Raw genomic sequence first — 17,765 nt, forward strand, 5'->3', positions numbered from 1 at the left:
AGCTTTTTTTTTTTCCTGGAGGCCTAATGAAATGCATTGCCCAATTTGTGTGCGCGAGTGTGTGATTTGGGTGTGTGTGTGTTAGTGGACATTTTATGTTTGCATTTTTGTGTCTGTGTGTATGTTCATTGCACTGAAAAGGGCAAAAGTGTAAAAGCCTGCAGGAAGACTCGATTTGCGCCAGTTCTCATTAATATTCAATGAGCTATGCTGCTTGGCTCCGATTGGCTAACCGCTAGGATATGAGAGCATGACTATTCATTCACCCAGCACAATAATGTAAGTAGCCTAGGCTAGAGGAACTTTGTTTACAATCACCTGGAATTGTGGCAGAATGGCTTCTTCAGGTATATTGCAATATATATATATATATATATATATATATATATATATATATATATATATATATATATATATATATATATGACCCTGAATCTGAAGAGGAGATAGAAGCACCAGAAGAACCACAACCAGCTCGTTTAGCCATGGATGTATCTGGATGGTAATTTAACCATTCAAGTAAACCATCAAGCATTTTGAAATGTATTTGTGGCAATTGTCTTCTGACATTTTCACTTTTAAACCATTACACCATTGGCTAGTGGCCAGTCCAAGGTGTGTGTACAGTAGATGACAAAAAGGGCGATGCCTGCATTTTCTTCAGAGTGCTGCTGCATAAAGTTTCATTCACATGAATGGGCCTTCCGAGGTCTGTTAATATATAATTAGGCTATATAATAACCACAGTGAATGGCAACGGATTTTGTGCTTTTAATTCACGTCTTTCATATCATTCTGTGAGAGATCTGTTCAATTATTGCAATATAATTCCATTGAAGGTGAAAGTCAGCTAAGACATTGCCTCACAAATACCTGCGGACAATACCCCTATTATTACCAATTTACAATTATCCCTTACATAAGCAGCCGATTTTATACCAATGTATTAGCCTAATAAGTTTTGGCTCGCAAAAAACCTGACCGTTGACGTTCAGCCATCCTTGCTGTATAGGAAACTCACTGAGCTACACAAATTCTGTGGGCGCAGTCTCAAGTTGGAAAGCTCATGAATAGTAATAAGCTCGATCAATTCCACGTCACACTGAGCAGCTTTTCTAATTGACCTGATTTCTCCGCTTATTTCTTTTCAGTGGCTAGAGCTGACAGGGGAGGTAGCAGTTCATTTTCACATTCCCAACACAACACAAACACATACTGTATGGACCTAACACACATCAAAAAATACAAGTGAAAACGGTTTTGTGTGGAAGGGCACCTTTAAGAAATGAGAAGCTACTCAATGTATCCATTAAATCACCTGTTACTAGCTGAAACCTATTAATCACTACAATAGTTATCCAATGCATAGGGTGTGCTTGATACATATTAATGACTGCAGTAATTAGCTAATAGATAGTCTATGCTTTGACACAGTACCCTAGCCATCACAATTAGTGGCCCTTGTCAAAATCCCTCATACCATTACTCTTGCCCAGTTTTACTGCTTTCACTGCACCAACTGTTTATTGAAAATGAATCACCACAGGATGAATGATGACTAGCAGAGCACTGAAACTGAAATAGTGTTCTGTGTGTTGCACTGGTACAGTCTATTGCAGCATTGTTGCTGTGATTTTTAAACACCTCAATGTTATTGTTAGGCTGAGAACACTGTTATAATTTTATTTTGACAGCTAAAGAATTTTTGACAAAGTGACCTGATAAGGTGGGCACCAAAGGAGCACAAAAAATGTTTGTTGAAATCATCTTAACTTGACCATCAAACTATATGGAGACAAGTGTGCGAATCAATTTCTGAGTAAAAGTGGCACTCTATTTCATTATAGATATTTATTTTATGACATATTTATTTATCTGCATTATTTTTCAGTAATATTTTTCAAAACCATGACTTTTTTATTTTAATAATGTTTACTACTCTTTCTAGTAGTTTTTATGTAGAAGTGTTTAATTCTACATAAAAAGCCTGGCATCGCATAAAATTTCATTCAGATAGAGAATTCCATACTTTAGCAAATCAAATATCTTTTGGCCTACTTGTACATTTAATTCAAACTTTTTTTAGTGGACAGTGCAGTCTTTATGACAAATCTCCAATCAGTAATGCTTATACTTCTCAAGTATTTTTTGCAGATTCAAATACACAGTGTATGTTCAATGAGTACAAGCTCATTAGAAAACTGAGCTCAAAGAGGTAAATTCACATCAATAAGTACAGGGAATCCATTTCCACTTGCAGACATCTAGGTCCATACCATTAGAAGAGGAGGTGAAGCCATGAGCTCATGAACCATTTCTTCCCATCACCATTCTCTTTTATTTATTCTAGTCAAGGCATTTTTGATTGTTGACTTTCACATATATTGAACCATGTATTGGTGTTCCTGGGTGGGCCAACTGTTTTTTTTTTGTTTTGTTTTGTTTCGTTTTTCCTCTTCAAAAGTGCTTTGAAGTCTCTATTAATGAATAGATTAATATTGGTTCACTAGGCCACAGACCAAGATTTTTTTAAGGGCTGGTTTAAGTATTTAAGAAAGATGTGGGTCTTTGCCTGTTATTTGAAGCCAGTCAGTGACACTTAGACTACTTCCCCTAGATGTTCAGACCATCTAGGGGAATTTCATTCCATCATCTAGGTGCCAGAACAGAGAAGAGACTAGATGCATACCTAACTTATACTCACTGGTGGAACCAATGGTGAAACCAGGCGAGCAGTGCTAGAAGGTCTGAGCGAGTGGGCTACAGTGTGAGGAGTGATAAGAACTTTGAGGTAAGATGGTGCTGGTCCATTTTTAGCTTTGTAGGCAAGCATCAGTGATTTTACCATGGAAAGATTTCTACAGTCATAAAACACATTTTTTTTGTGACCTTCTGGGCCTTTTGGTGTTCCTGAGCTCAGTGCATCTTTTCTTATTTAAAACTTTATGAAATTTTTTTTTGTCAAAATTATTTTCTATCTCTGATGTGCTTAATTGAAAAAGAATACAATTGTAAATTCCAAAAAGCCTAATGACAACTTGCAAAATAAAGTTGTCAGTGATGGATCTTTGGAGTTTATATGGAGAGTTAACAGCAGATTCCAAATTTTATCTGCTTATTTATAATTGAAATAATGAGGAAATTGCTCACACCTGACCATGAAACAGGTGAGCAGCATACTTACAATTGTGTTTTGTTTTGTTTTGTTTCCTTCCTCCTCTCCCATGTCCAGATGGGAGAGATGATAAAAATGGAGACTATTCAACTCCTGTCCCCACATGCTGCTGCTTATACTTTATTCCCTTACTTAAATAAAATTTTATTTATATAGCACCTTTAACAGTGGACAATGGTCTTAAAGAAATCTGGATGTAGATTTATATTTATCCATAATAACCAAACCAGAGGTCAGTCAGATAATCATCCCCATTTCTATTCCTTTGCTCCCTCTCTGGTTGTATACTGCAGTGTTTAGCCCTAAACTCAAAATTTCATGTGAAATGAAATGACCAACCCCTCCTCCAAATGCCCCCACACTGGCCCCCGTGCTATGTGGAAGAGGGCAACTGATCTGAGTGCAGGTGGGTGAGACTCCTTTCCTGTGCTCCCCAGGCTCTCACTGCTCCAGTGGTGGCCATTGTAAACGCAGGGCATCTTCATTCTCTTCTCCACCTACTCTTGCTCGTCTTCTTCCTCTGTGGCCCCCAGGGGCCTTCAGCCTGCCTCTAGCCTGGGGCTCTTCAGAAAATCAAGATGTGGAGCAGGACACAAGGCCCTCACCCTCTGAGGTAAGTGCTTGTAGCAGTTCAGACACTTTATTCAAGGTCCCCAGAACCCCCTCTCACTATTCTGCACTAATATTTTTTGTCTTTATGTTTCAGTCATATATAAAAAAAAATAACTGCATTTTCTCTTCCTCAGCTTTGCTTCCCAAACCAAATATGCCTAAATATACACATATTACTAGGCACTGAAACTGCATAATATCCATTGTGAATCTTAGCTTAAAAAAAAACTATAGCTGGTCCACATGAGCATGTGAAAAGGTACAGATATACTCAGGGGATAGATGATATGGTGTTGGACAATGAGATGGGTCAGGGATTCTTTTCTGTTTTCTTCTATTAGTCCAGTGAATTGCATTTCACTTTGTCTGTTTATGTGGCATTTTGCTGAATAAGCCATCTGTTCCATTAGAGCATTTTTGTTGTTGTTTGTTTTGTGATTTTTTTTTTAGAACAAAGTATAGTGATCTTATTGGAGAAGAGAGAGAAACATGGAGTCAAAACCCTAAATTCATTCAGAGTGTGTTCTTTGATACTTATGCACACCTCTTCAAAGTACTGTATACTCTATTGTGTTTATTGATAGCGCAAACTATGCCCTTGACACATGAAGGATCTCACTATTAATTTTCATTACTTTGCATTACTAATATATACATTTTATATATATATATATATATATATATATATATATATGCATACATATATGTATATGTATATGTATATACGTGTATATATATGTATATATACACGTATATATATATATATATATATATATATATATATATATATATATATATATATATATATGTATATATCAAAAACTTTGAAAAAGCGTATCTCAAAAAATCTAGAATATTTCATATACAAATACCACAACTCATAATACAGTTTCAGTACAAGGTTCATTACACGCTACCATAATAATGGGGAAGACTGCTGACCTCAGAAGCCACAGAAGATCATTGCTGAAAGGACACTGTTCACAAAGCGCTGTATCAAAGCATATTCATGGAAAGTTGACTGTAAGGGCAAAGTGTGGAAGGAAAAGGTGCACAAGCAACAGGGATGACTGTAGCCTTGAGAAGTCATAGTCAAGCAAAGCAGATTCAAGAACATGGGGGAGCATGGCAAGAGTGGACTGTTCCTGGAGTTAACGCATCAAGAGCCACCACACACTGACATGTAACCGGAAATGGGCTACAAGTGTCACATCCCCAGTGTCAGGCCACGCCTGTACCAGAGACAATGTCAGAAGTGTTTTACCTGGGCTAAGGAGAGGAAGAACTGGACTATTACTCTGTGTTCCAAAGCCCTCCTTTCAGATGAATGTAAGTTTTGCATTTTATTTGAAAATCAAGGTTCCAGAGTCTGAAGAAAGAGAGAAGAGGCACAGAATCCAAGCTGCTTGAAGTAAAGTTCACAGGTTCACAGTCTGTAATAATTTGGGTTCCATATCATCTGCTGATGTTGGACCACTGTATTTTATTAAGTCTAAAGTTAATGCAGCCATTAACCAAGAGATTTTACAGCACTTCAGGCTTCCATTTGCCTACATGCTTAAGATACTGAGTTCCTTTTCCAGCTGGACTTGGCCCCTGCCCACGGTTTCAAAACTACACCGAATTGGATTGCTAATCGTGATGTTACTGTTTGACTGGCCAGCCAACTCACCTGACCAGAACCCTATAGAGAATCCATGGGGTATTGTCAAGATGAAGATGAGAGACACCAGACTCCACAGTAGAGAAGAGCTGAAGGCTACTATAAAAACAACCTGAGCTTCCATTACACCTCAGTAGTGCCACAGGCTGATCGCATCCATGCCACGCCACATTGTCACATGCATGCCACACCACATTGACACAGTATTTTGTGCAAAAGGCGACCCAAACAAATATTAAGTGCATAATTGAACAATATACTTTACTCAGAGGTTTAACATTACTGTATTATAAATCATTTCTTTGATTATCTTGTGAAATATTTTAAAATTTTGAGATACTGGATTTGGCTATGAAAAGGCTATGAAATATATTAGATAGATAGATAGATAGATAGATAGATAGATAGATAGATAGATAGATAGATAGATAGATAGATAGATAGATAGATAGACAGACAGACAGACAGACAGACAGACATGGGGGTCGTTTTGTTTTTTGTGTGTGTCTGTGTGTGTGTTTGACAGTCTGCATACATTAAGAGAATACTCCATTATACAAGTTCTGTATCTTATCATATGGATTAAACAGTGTGTGCATGTATTCTTACAGGAAGAAGTGCAAGAGGAAGAAGATAATCTAAGTAACACTGCAGGTATTTGTGTATGTATGCATGCAACAGAGTTGTTATGGTCTCTCTTACCTTATCTAGCCTTCTTTCTATGCTTTCATTTGTAAATAATTTTCCTATAAAGAAGAGCAGATCCTTGTGTTAGTTCACATTCCTCTTTCTCTTTTTTCTCTCTATTAGGCAGTAGCCAGGCTCCTATAGTGGTGGATCAGATGGCAAAGGAGAAGCATGGTGTGTGTGTGGCACAAGAGCTGGCCTGCTCCCTGTGCAAGCAACTGTTTAGCAGCCTGCTCCAGCTGAGGCAGCATGAGTACCGCCATACCTTCTCATTAATGCAGCTCTCTATGGACTACTTTGAGCCTCGCCCCCCCTCCAGTGGCCGCTACCTTTGCTCTCGCTGTCCAGCCAGCTTCACGCTTAAGTCCAATGCCGACCGCCATGAGAAAACAATTCACTTCAAATGCAAACTCCTACAGTGTACCAACTGTCTCAAACATTTTCGTGACCGCACCGATCTCAATCGTCACCTGGCATCTGTTCACTCAGGAGAGCGAGGCTATGAATGTCCGTCTTGCTCCTGTTCCTTTGCAACACAGAAGAACCTGGTCACGCATATCAGGCTCTGCTTGGTGGATGCCCCTTCTTCCAAGCCACATTCCAGCCCATATAACAATGATTGACCTTGCACATTTTTATTTGCAATTAAAATTACCATTTTATCCTATAAGCTATAATAAAGACAGCAAAGCATCAACAACAACTCAGGGTTCCAGTGAGATTTGTACAAGCTTTGTACCAAATATATAACATACAAAGATAACATTTTTGTACAAATTAATTTGTGAAATTAATTTTGTTAATTTGTGAATTAAAGCCTATATTTTATGTTTTCATGTCTTTTGATTACTGTACATGCATATTCACCAGCTGAACAACTTACTAAGCAAAAACTAAGATATAAAAAGTACCTTATTTTGTGGACATATATATAGGTTTGGGCAGTTTATACCGTGAACACAGTATTTGTATTGTAGTAATTAATTAAATAAGCTGTCTTCCTCTGTTCTCAAGAATTAGTTTTAAGCAGTTCTACATATTAATGATTCTCACACACTTACACACAATAGATGATATTTAAAATCTCTTAATCTACAGTATATATCTTAGCCAAAAACTAAAATGTGTTTGTGTGCATTTTGTTTGTTTAAACATATTGCTTTTTTAGGATATTGACTTAAATGTCCATTATGAATATTCTGAAATCACAAGCCTTAGCCACCCTAAATATTTTTTTACATTCCAGCTTCACATTTCCAGACACTTTGATGCCAATAACATATCGGTAACATAAGTGATTAAAAAAGAGAGTATTCCTTGAACAGGTCAGTTCAGTCCAGAGGGAAGTGTGAACGTCATTTCTTAAAAGCTTTACTAAAAGTGTTTAAAAAGGTGCATCTCTTTTCACAATCACATCCTGTTTTGAAAAATAGATAAGGAATAAAACCAATTGATTATGTTAAAAATTTAAATAAAACAGAAAACTCAAAATTAATTGTGTATTGATATGTAAATAAGAAAAAAAGACTTTTAAAGGTTTTAAAAATTCAAACACTAACTGTAATAAGTATGAGCTTTGAGACACAACATTAGTTTGTTTAGTGGATATTAGTGTTGACCGGGTCCTCTCCTGGGGGCTTGAGTAGGGAGACATGGAAGGAGGGGGATATGCGATATTCATGGGGGAGCTTCAGGCAGTACATAACTGGGTTCAGGTGTTTAATTATCTTAAATAGGCAGATGTATTCTCACTTTCTTACTGGGCAGGCAGAGGTTGAGCTAAATCCGTGTGCTGTCGTTGTTGTCAGTGTGCTTGTAATTATTGCCACTCTGTAGTCAGACATAAGCACTCTCCCATACATCAACTGCTGGGATGTTAGATGGATTTCCTGACCCATGGAAATAAAGGAGGTTTGTAACAAAAATGCACTGGAAGGGGTGAGCCCAGTGAAGGAGTGAATAAGTGAATTTGTGCATATTCTGTGCACTGTAAAAATTCCCTCCCTGTATGCTGTAGGAGCAGAGGCCAATGGTGGTCAATCTCCTGGTTAAGCTGCTCCACTTGCCCATTTGATTGTGTTTGGTTGCCATAAGTGAGACTAATGTTAATGTTAAGGTGACCACAGAAAGCCCTCCCAACTTGAGATATGATCTGCCCCTCAGTCTGAGACAATGTCCTCCATTAGGCTGTATATCTTGAATACTTGCTGAAACGGGGCTTCAGCTATCTCCATGGCTAGGGGTTTTTCTTTGAGGGGAATCAGGGTAGCCTTTGAAAAGTGGCCTATGATTATCATAATGATAATCATAACCTTAGAATTGGCTAGGTCTGTTACAAAGTTGATGGCTATGTGGTACCAGGGGTGTTGGGGCATGAGTAGTCCAGCAGGCTGTTGGAATTGTGTACATTCTTGAGCACAGGTTGTGAAAACTGCTGGTGCATAGGATAGTCTATACAGCATGACTAAGTACTTCTCATGCCCCCTACTGGTAATGAATGCGGCCTTCCATTCATCCCTTTCATTGATTCTTATGAGGTTGTAGGCACTGCTCAGGCAGAGCTTGATAAAAATTCTACACTGTGAGCTGTTCTAGGGCTGATGGGACCAATGAAATGAAATAATGGTATCTGATGGTTACTGAATTTAGGCATCTGTAGTCAATTATTTTCTCCACAAAGAAGAAACCAGCTGTGGCATGGGAAGTGGATGGTCAGATGGCATATGTGGTCAGTGTTCCTTTGATGAAAATCTCTGTTGCTTTGATCCCGGGAACATACGAGGGTAGACTTTGCTCTTTGGTGGTGCAGAGTTAGGAAGGAGGATGGAGCAGTCCCAAGGATGGTCTGGAGGTAATTGGAAGGCCCTTTCCTTGGTAAACACCTCCATTAAGTCTTGATATTCAGGGGGATGTCTGGGGTCTCATGGGTGTTCAATTCTTGTCAGGTGAAGTATTCTGTAATGATGAGGCAGAATCCAAAGGAACAGAATTCATAGAAGCAAACCACAGGGCAAACAAATCCAATCACAAAGGTAAGAACAGAAGATAACCAGGGACAAAGTCAAACACAAGATTTCAAACATGGGCATGGAAATACTTTGCAAGGTAGCATAGCATGAGCATGGCTTACAGGAAATGTCTGTAATGGCAGGAGTTAACTCCATGACCTGGACCTGCCATCACCTGACTCAGGTGACTGTTCCTTCTGGTGGTGTGGAGAGGAAAGTGCAGGTGGAATTTTTACACAGGCCATCTGTTGAATTGGTCATCAATAGGGGTGGGGCTAAATTTATAAAACCTTTTTTAGGAATCCTGGATATGTTCCAGTTGAGTTGACTTGTTATTCTGCATCTTTATTCGAATTGCTAGATTAAAATTGACCTGGTTGCTTAACAACACATGGCTGCTGTTGCATAACCTAATTTTAGCACGCATTTGATTAGATTCAAAATGAGCAATTGTTATGAAACTTGATTGACAGGTCCCTCTAGGAACTCAGAAAAACATTTTGTTATCACTCAAATTTGGGGGCACTAATCAACATACTTATTTAGCATACTTAATAAAATCATATTTCATGTAAAATAAAGGGACAGGCAATTTTCCTTTTGTTTCTGGTTCAGCCACCTATGCAAAAAATGCCAAAATAGGTGTGTCATATTGCTGAGTATAGTCTGTCCTTCAATAAGTTATTAAAATTCTGTGGACATTTAGAAAGAATGTGGCTTCCAACTACCAATCAGTCATTCCGAGGGAAGGCTTAATTTATTTGAACAGACTAGTAACTACGTGTGATACCATACCCACGGCCTGACAATACCCCATTAAATCCGATAGTGATGCTTAAGGAGCTGAATATGCACTATGTCTCTGTACTTCCTTCAGGAAATGCACTTTTATCTATGAGCAATCAGCTGTCAGCTGCTTACTTAATATAAATTTAATTTAAGATCACTGTCACTGTGAAAATATAATACATATGAACATAGACATACGAACCTTTGTTCCTTTGTTAATAAAATCAGACCAGACCGGATTTATTAAAATAAAATATCCATCAGACATTGTCTGCCATATTTTATTGTATTTTTTATATTATATACCTAAAAAGGACTTAGTTTTAGTAGTTATATCAATAGACACTGAAAAGGCATTTGGTCAGGAAGAGTATAGATTTTTATTTGCTGTTCTAGAAAACTTTAATCGGACCCTAATTTGATCAAATCTATTAAGCTTCTGCATTGTAATCCTCTGGCTTCAATCCATCATATTTCGAGTTGGCAGGGTTTGCTACCAAGAGTCTCCTCTGTCAAATCTATTATCTGTTATCTGTCTGTAATGAGTATCTTCTGGACAAACAACAAGTCAGCCGTTTTCCCCATGATTGTAGTAATATGTCAAATATAAGTCATGGAAAAATTTATACTACATAAAAAGTGATTTGCTTAAAGTGGAAATATATGAATGTTTCGAGATATGCTATATGTAGGCCAAAATGATCAAAATGAAATAAAGAAAAACTCTTGGAACATTAAAGTTTAAATTTTATGAGTCTAGAATATATATACACTTTTCATTTTCTGAAGTAACTTAATTTCCATGATTTTTTTGGAGATGAACCTATATTTAGATACAACAGTGTTGACACTATTCACTGACTCAACGTTCTTGTTAACAAACGTTAAACATTTATTATTATTATTATTATTATTATTATTATTATGTAAGCCTGAAGTGCCATTACTTAAGATGTAGCTTACACAAGTACACAATGATTTTATACCTTAATGGTTACACTTAAAGTTACACATGGTAATATGATAAATGCAGCTATATATAGACTGTTGCCTTAACTGTTGTACTTTCTTTGATATGTAGTGTTTTACTTCTCTCTTGATCTTCTTTCCTTTAAATTTTTTTGCTTAGTTCCTGTATGTGGAACTGAATTATACTTGATGAATAGTGATTGTCACTGTAAAAACCTAATAAAAATAAAGATTAAAAAAAAATCTCCCAAGTCTCAGGAGAAAAATTTATGTATCATATATCTGAATGGCTATGCAATAAATTACCTAGAGATATTATTAGGGGTCATGAACTATTCTCGCATATATTAATAATGAAATAATTTAATTTAATCAATACAGATTCAGAACACAGTTTTTGCATAACTAGACTAAATATTTTTCCTTGTAAAGTTTCAGCAAACCATTTTGTCTATTTGGAGGAAACATTTAGATTATCGAATAAAGCAGAGCACTGTGTCCAGTATGCCTCATATTTTCATCTATTTTCAAGCCAATCTTCACTTACTATTCCCACTCTTCTAATTAGCCATGCCATCCTGGACCCACTATACAATCTGACGTCCAAACAGAAAAGGAAACTTTCCTTCAAGACAGAGTAACTAAGGTACAAGCTGAGGTAAGGTGAGCTTAGCAGAGATAGCTCTCTCTTTTAAGTCACTGTTCATCAAATGTCTTAACTTAGGCATTGTATCTATAAATTGTTCCCCCAGTTGCTCCTGTAACTGGGAACTTGGCTGAGAGGCATTATGCACATTCAGTGGTCAGGGCTCGTTGCTTGCCATTAACCAGGTTCCACACCAACCTTGTCAAACAGTTTCTTTATGGATCTCACATTGTGCACATGAACACTGACATGAAGTTTGAGCATATTCCCTAGGTTCCACTAAAGTAAAATCTTAATGAAGCAGTATACAGGGACATCCTTGACAATGTGCTTCCGACTTTGTACCAACAATATTTGGAAGGCCCATGTAAGGTTGTGAGGGCCAAGTGTCCACATATTTTTAGAATATAGTGATTGTGACATTTGTGTAACTGTTGCTTGCAGACAGTTTTGGCCTAATAAGTTTAGGACCACTACTTCACCTCACTCTATATAAATTGTTCTTTTTTGTGGCTGTGATAAAATATTTAAACAAGAATAATACTGTAAAATTAGTCATACATTAATTTATATATACATGACCCCTTTACACTATCTGTTTTTTTATTTCCTCTTTGCAGTAAATGACTTCACGGTGATCAGGAAGAAATTCAAGTGCCCATATTGCAGCTTCTCAGCTATGCACCAGTGCATCCTCAAGAGGCACATGCGCTCTCACACAGGCGAGAGGCCCTACCCCTGTGAAATCTGTGGCAAGAAGTTCACCCGACGCGAGCACATGAAAAGGCATACACTGGTGTGTTGAGAGCAGTGCAGAGTGAGAGAAGAGTCAGCAGGGGGCAGCACTGGCAAGCACATAGATTCACATATTTGCATTTATTTAAATAGGCATAAGTATCTGTTAAACCAAAGAGAGTGAAAACTTTTGTTCCTCTGTCTAGAAAGAGGCACAATATGGTTAAAGATAACAAAAACAGAAAGGGAAACCAAAAATATGAAAGGATGGCATATCCTCACAACTAATGATAATTTTACAAGGCTACAATTTTACTAACAATGTATTGCAAAACAATTAAGATAATCAACAAAGTTTGTTGGTCACCACAACAGCAAGAAAACGTGTAGATAATCAGAAAAAGTGTCGGCATTCATGTATTTATTTTCAGCATAACAGTCCTCTAAGAGGAGGTATAGTTGTAATAATATAAACTAACATGTTTGAAGTTTAAGTTTAAAATTTGCTGTGTAAGAATTTATGACTAAGACACAGAATTGGTAAAAAAATTTTCTGTTACTGTCTATTACGCTTTAAGCTTTTTACAAATTGTAATATTCTTGCACAATAAAGAAAAATATCCGATGACTTAATATACATTATATAATAACAATTGAGTGGTTATTACCGTCTATGATAGATTACTAAAATGGAATCAAATACCACCAGATGTAAATAGGTTAGATGTAGTTATATAAGAGAAATTCTGCATTTGTCAGAGTCTTTCAGCTCTTCTCTATTCCCCCATTTCTGATTCTGTTTAAAGATTTTCAAGGTTATAGCTATCATTGTTTCTCATATTATATATACTGTTCATATATATCCTCTATTGACAAAAATATCTTAGCTTTTTTTCTAATAACCTGCATATAATCAATAGTTGATCTTAGGGAGGATGAATAAAGTTAGTACAATTTGTATATTCTCTTTTTCCAGGTGCACAGTAAGGATAAGAAGTATGTATGTAAAGTGTGTAGTCGGGTCTTCATGTCAGCCGCTAGTGTTGGCATAAAACATGGCTCCCGTCGCCATGGTGTTTGTACAGAGTGCTCAGGTCGTGGTATGGCTGCCCTGCTGGATCAAAATGGTGAGGAGGAAGACCTCTACCATGGTAATCATCGTTTCCCTGATGATGGTGAAGAAGAGATAATCCCGGAGGTGGATCTGATGGTGGAAGCAGGTGAGGATGGAGAAGGCACAAAATGGCCAGGTGACTCAGGTATTTCCCAGCGTAATGAAGGTGTCACAGATGATACCAAAGAGGAAAGTGATTCAGTGCAAGACGATGAGACCAGGGCAGGCAGTGATAAAGAATTTGCATGGATTGCCTAGTTAGGAGGAGTCTGGATTCTGGTCTATCTCGATGCACCTTCTGATAGGTGTGTGCCATTCTAAAATGCCAGAGTCAGTTTTCTGTGCGTAAAGGGAGCCACATGCGCACACAACAATCCAAATGATGAAGATTTGTCAGCAAAACAAGAGAAGGGAATCTTCTCTTCATGCTGCATGTGCGTTTCGGCTAGTGTCGGCTTCTTCTTCCTTCTTTCATCCTAAGGACGAGGTTGGAATGTTGGTGTTTTATATAATTTATTTCTGACAGAGTGATTAAAAGTATCTGAATGTTAATGGTAATCAATCAAACGGTGTTGATGGTTTAGAGAAGGAGCATACAGTATGACTGGCACAATCTCTGTATGCAGTCACCACTGGCTGCTGTTTTAACTATTCCAAATCTGGGCATGTCAAATGACTTTCAGCAGTTTTAGCACATTGTTTTCTGCAAACAGAGTTGCACTTTAAATATTGACTGTCTTGTCAATTCTTTGTTTTAGTGGTTTACATTTTTATTCCAATTTACAAATATGGTGACCGCTCCTACCTTTAAATATACAGTTCCTGAAGACTGTTATATTTGTGCAGAGTTTGCTGATTGTAATACTTTTTTTTAATGCTTTTTTCTTACTTTGCATATTGTGTTTTCTTAAGTCATGTGCACATAAAAACAATAATGCATATATTTGATGCTTTTGCTTTTATAAAAGGCAATGGATATAAAAGTGAACACTATGCAGAAATGAATTTGTCAGTTGTAGTTCTAGTTTCTTCTTCAAGGAAGTCCTTCATGGAAGTGTGAGAGATGGGGTTATGGTTGATATTTAAATTAATTGTAATTTTACATTTAATCTTTAATATTTCCATATAACTTGCATTTCATGTTTCTTAGTCAGGGGAAAGGCTTGATATATACAGTGAGAGATGATTGAGTGTCTGAATGTATATGCACATATGAGCTATATAGGATCCCAAGGTTGAGGCAGTGTTGAATATTTGAAGTCAATAAAGTAGTCATTAGTTTTTACAGTTATTGATCACATTTAATATTTCTTTGAATTGTCACTTACTAGTTTATTGTATTCTACTTTTTTTATTCTTGTTCTGAATTCCACCTTCTGCCTCTGGAATCTTGAAACATTGCAGTTTAACAGGGAGAGTCATGCCTTCCTGGGAGATATTTATGTTACATATGGAGTGAAAATTATATACATCACACCAGATGATTCTCTGTGATATTTAATTTTACTATCTCTCCTTCTTCTCTTTTTTCTATTCCTCTTTTTGACATTTGTTTCCTTCTATTATTAATGTCTAGTTTGTTTAAAATAACAAACTGTGTAAATGGTTTGTGTTGGAATTACCTTAAATCTGGCGCATGCTTTTTGTCAGTTTATTTTGTTTAATAGGTTATTTATTATCCCGTTGATTACTCATCTATTTTACCCTTCTGTTTGACTATACCTTCAAGAGCACAAACAGAAAAGTGTATTTTTATGTAATGACAGAAATTTGTGAATATCTCTTTTCAGTGTTGTGTGTTCTCCTGCTATGAGTACCTATTATTATTATTATTATTATTATTATTATTATTATTAATATTATTGTTGTTGTTGTCGTCCTTGTTGTTGTTGTCATTAAGTGCTGGATGCTAAGGTTTATTGTGAATTTTATTTAGCTATTTTTTTTCTTTTGGACCAGAGCATAAACTCTCAGAATTGCCTTGTTTGTGGGCAGTTAATTGTGTGGCTTTTAATGATGAATGCCAGTTGCATTTCTATTTAATATTTTAAATGACATTTTGTTTTCATGAGAACAGAAACCAACAGTTTTGGCTAACTCTTGGTTAGCTTTAGTCAGAGAGAGAAAGAGAGAGGCATACACTGCACATGTTTCTTTATTACTGAAATACACTAAAGTAATGAACATTATACCAAAAACTATCTAGTATACTTTGTATACATTTCATAAAGTGCTTTTATTTTAATGGTGTGCAGGTGTGAAGCTTTGAATAGTGGTTTTCTTTATTAATCTTTTTTCACTAACTCTAGAATGCACAGATATTTGGTGTCATTATATAAAATGAAAGGTGTTAAGATTTCTTAAGATGAAGTTAGCTTTAAAAATGTTGCCCTTAGAGACCTTGAGTCATATTTGTTACTGTATGTTTTCACCTTGGATGTAGAGGTCAAAGACCTGGCACTTACTTGGAGATTATGGAAAATTACACTTAAGTGAGAAAATGTATACATGAATTTGTGGACCTTGAATCCAATCAGCCAAAGTGTGTTACATCTATTGCTTTTATTTTGAATGGTCTTCTCAATTTATTTCGATTCCCAACTTTTAAATTAAAGCTAAAATCATTTTATATTAACAGACAGAAATTAAAAGAATCATTTGGATCTGGATTTTTATCAGGATGCCTCCCAAATGTGCCTAAATGTGTGTATGTGTGTGTGTGTAAAACCTTACACATTAAAGTATGGTAAGATGCTTTGTATGAATATGAAACACATATATATATACACGTATATATACGTGTATATATATATATATACACGTATATTATATATATATACACACACGTGTATATATACGTATATATATATATACACGTGTGTGTGTGTATATATATATATATATATATATATATATATATATATATATATATATATATATATATATATATATATATATATTTCATACCTCTGTGTGTGTGTGTGTGTGTGTGTGTAAAACCTTACACATTAAAGTATGGTAAGATGCTTTGTATGAACTCAACCAACAACCTATAACTTCTATTTTATGCTGTGTGAGCCATATTTTCTAATGTGTAAACAAGGAATAGTTGTTTAGAATTCAAAATTGTATAATGTGGTGTTGTGTATGCTTCTGATATACTGCTTTGGCTTTTCTGATCATGACTGTTCACCTGCTTTTGATAAGTTTAATGTGGGACATAAATATCAGTCCTTATGAAAAACTGCAATCTGTTTGGGTACATGAATAAATTAAAAAAAAAAAATGCCATGAGTAAAATTTAGATTCAAGTTAAGGTTCATATTTTTCTTGTTTCAATCTCACACACATGAATGACACCTTTTCACATGCACAAACATGAATGACACCTTTTCTTTTTTATTTGCCTGACTGAAAGACCACTTACATAATACATAAAAATAAAAGGACTAATTTAGAAATGTTTAAATATTTCTGAACCTGACTATAGAATTGCAAAGGTCAATACAGCCTTATGCCTTGTTATATGACTGTATTGACCTATAGTCAGGTTCAGAAATATTTAAACATTCCTAAATTGTTATTTTAGATGATAGTTGAAATTGGGTTTTTTTTTGTTTGTTTGTTTGTTTGTTTTGTTTTGTTTTGTTTTAAGTTATATAGTCTGAGCTAATAATGTACAGTTTGTTCTCAAAGGTTTGCATACCCTGAAAGAAATTGTTAAACATTGCCATTTATTTTGAAAATATGAGTTTTTTCTTATTTAAGCTTTTTAAACCCTAATGATAAATAAAATCTGCTAAACAATTCTGATCAAAAGTTTACATATCCTTGAATGTTTGGCCACATTATAAACACACGTTAACACAGAATTTTAAATGCCTAATAAAGGGAAATTTCCACATATGTGACTCATTGTAAGTATAACTGTATTTAGTGTTTGTGCATAAATAGTCAGTGATTTTCTGAGCTCATGAGGTGATGCACTGACTTGGCTGGATATTGCACCATGGGGAAGTCAAAATAACTGCCAATGGACTTGCATAATAAGGTAGTTTATAAAGCAGGTAAACAATATAAAAAGATATCAACACTTGAAAATGGCACTCAATATTTTCAAACTCTGATAAAGAGGCAGAAAATAATTGGTTCTGTTGATACTAAGTCACCATCAGGGAGACAAGAAAGAGTTCACCTACTGCCAGTAGAATTTCCGGGGCACAAAGTAAAACCCACAAACAACTTCGAGAGAAATACAGGCTGCTCTGGAAAAAGTGGCATTGTTGTTGTTTCAGAGAGCACAATAAAAAGGCACTTGAATACAAAATGATCTGCATGGTCAAGTTTCCAGGAGAAAGCTGTTACTG

General features: G+C 36.0%; 1 protein-coding gene across 5 annotated transcripts in view; it reads left to right on the plus strand.

The window, feature by feature from the left end:
* Positions 1 to 15,384, plus strand: part of zbtb46 (zinc finger and BTB domain containing 46) — a 92,489-nt gene extending 77,105 nt beyond the window's left edge. For 3 of the 5 annotated variants that reach the window (XM_027145287.2, XM_027145286.2, XM_027145288.2), the window contains exons 4-6: positions 3,613 to 3,788; positions 6,062 to 6,104; positions 6,261 to 6,969. In XM_027145287.2, the coding sequence (XP_027001088.1) occupies positions 3,613 to 3,788; positions 6,062 to 6,104; positions 6,261 to 6,760 (719 nt within the window). In that variant the 3' untranslated portion in view covers positions 6,761 to 6,969. Of the gene's footprint in view, positions 1 to 3,612; positions 3,789 to 6,061; positions 6,113 to 6,260; positions 6,970 to 12,169; positions 12,346 to 13,260 lie in introns of those variants that run through there. The other 2 variants (XM_027145290.2, XM_027145289.2) reach the window with 2 other exon arrangements.
* The last annotated feature ends 2,381 nt before the right edge of the window (positions 15,385 to 17,765 follow it).

Source organism: Tachysurus fulvidraco, chromosome 23, assembly GCF_022655615.1.
Source record: "Tachysurus fulvidraco isolate hzauxx_2018 chromosome 23, HZAU_PFXX_2.0, whole genome shotgun sequence".
NCBI classification, from domain to species: Eukaryota; Metazoa; Chordata; class Actinopteri; order Siluriformes; family Bagridae; genus Tachysurus; species Tachysurus fulvidraco.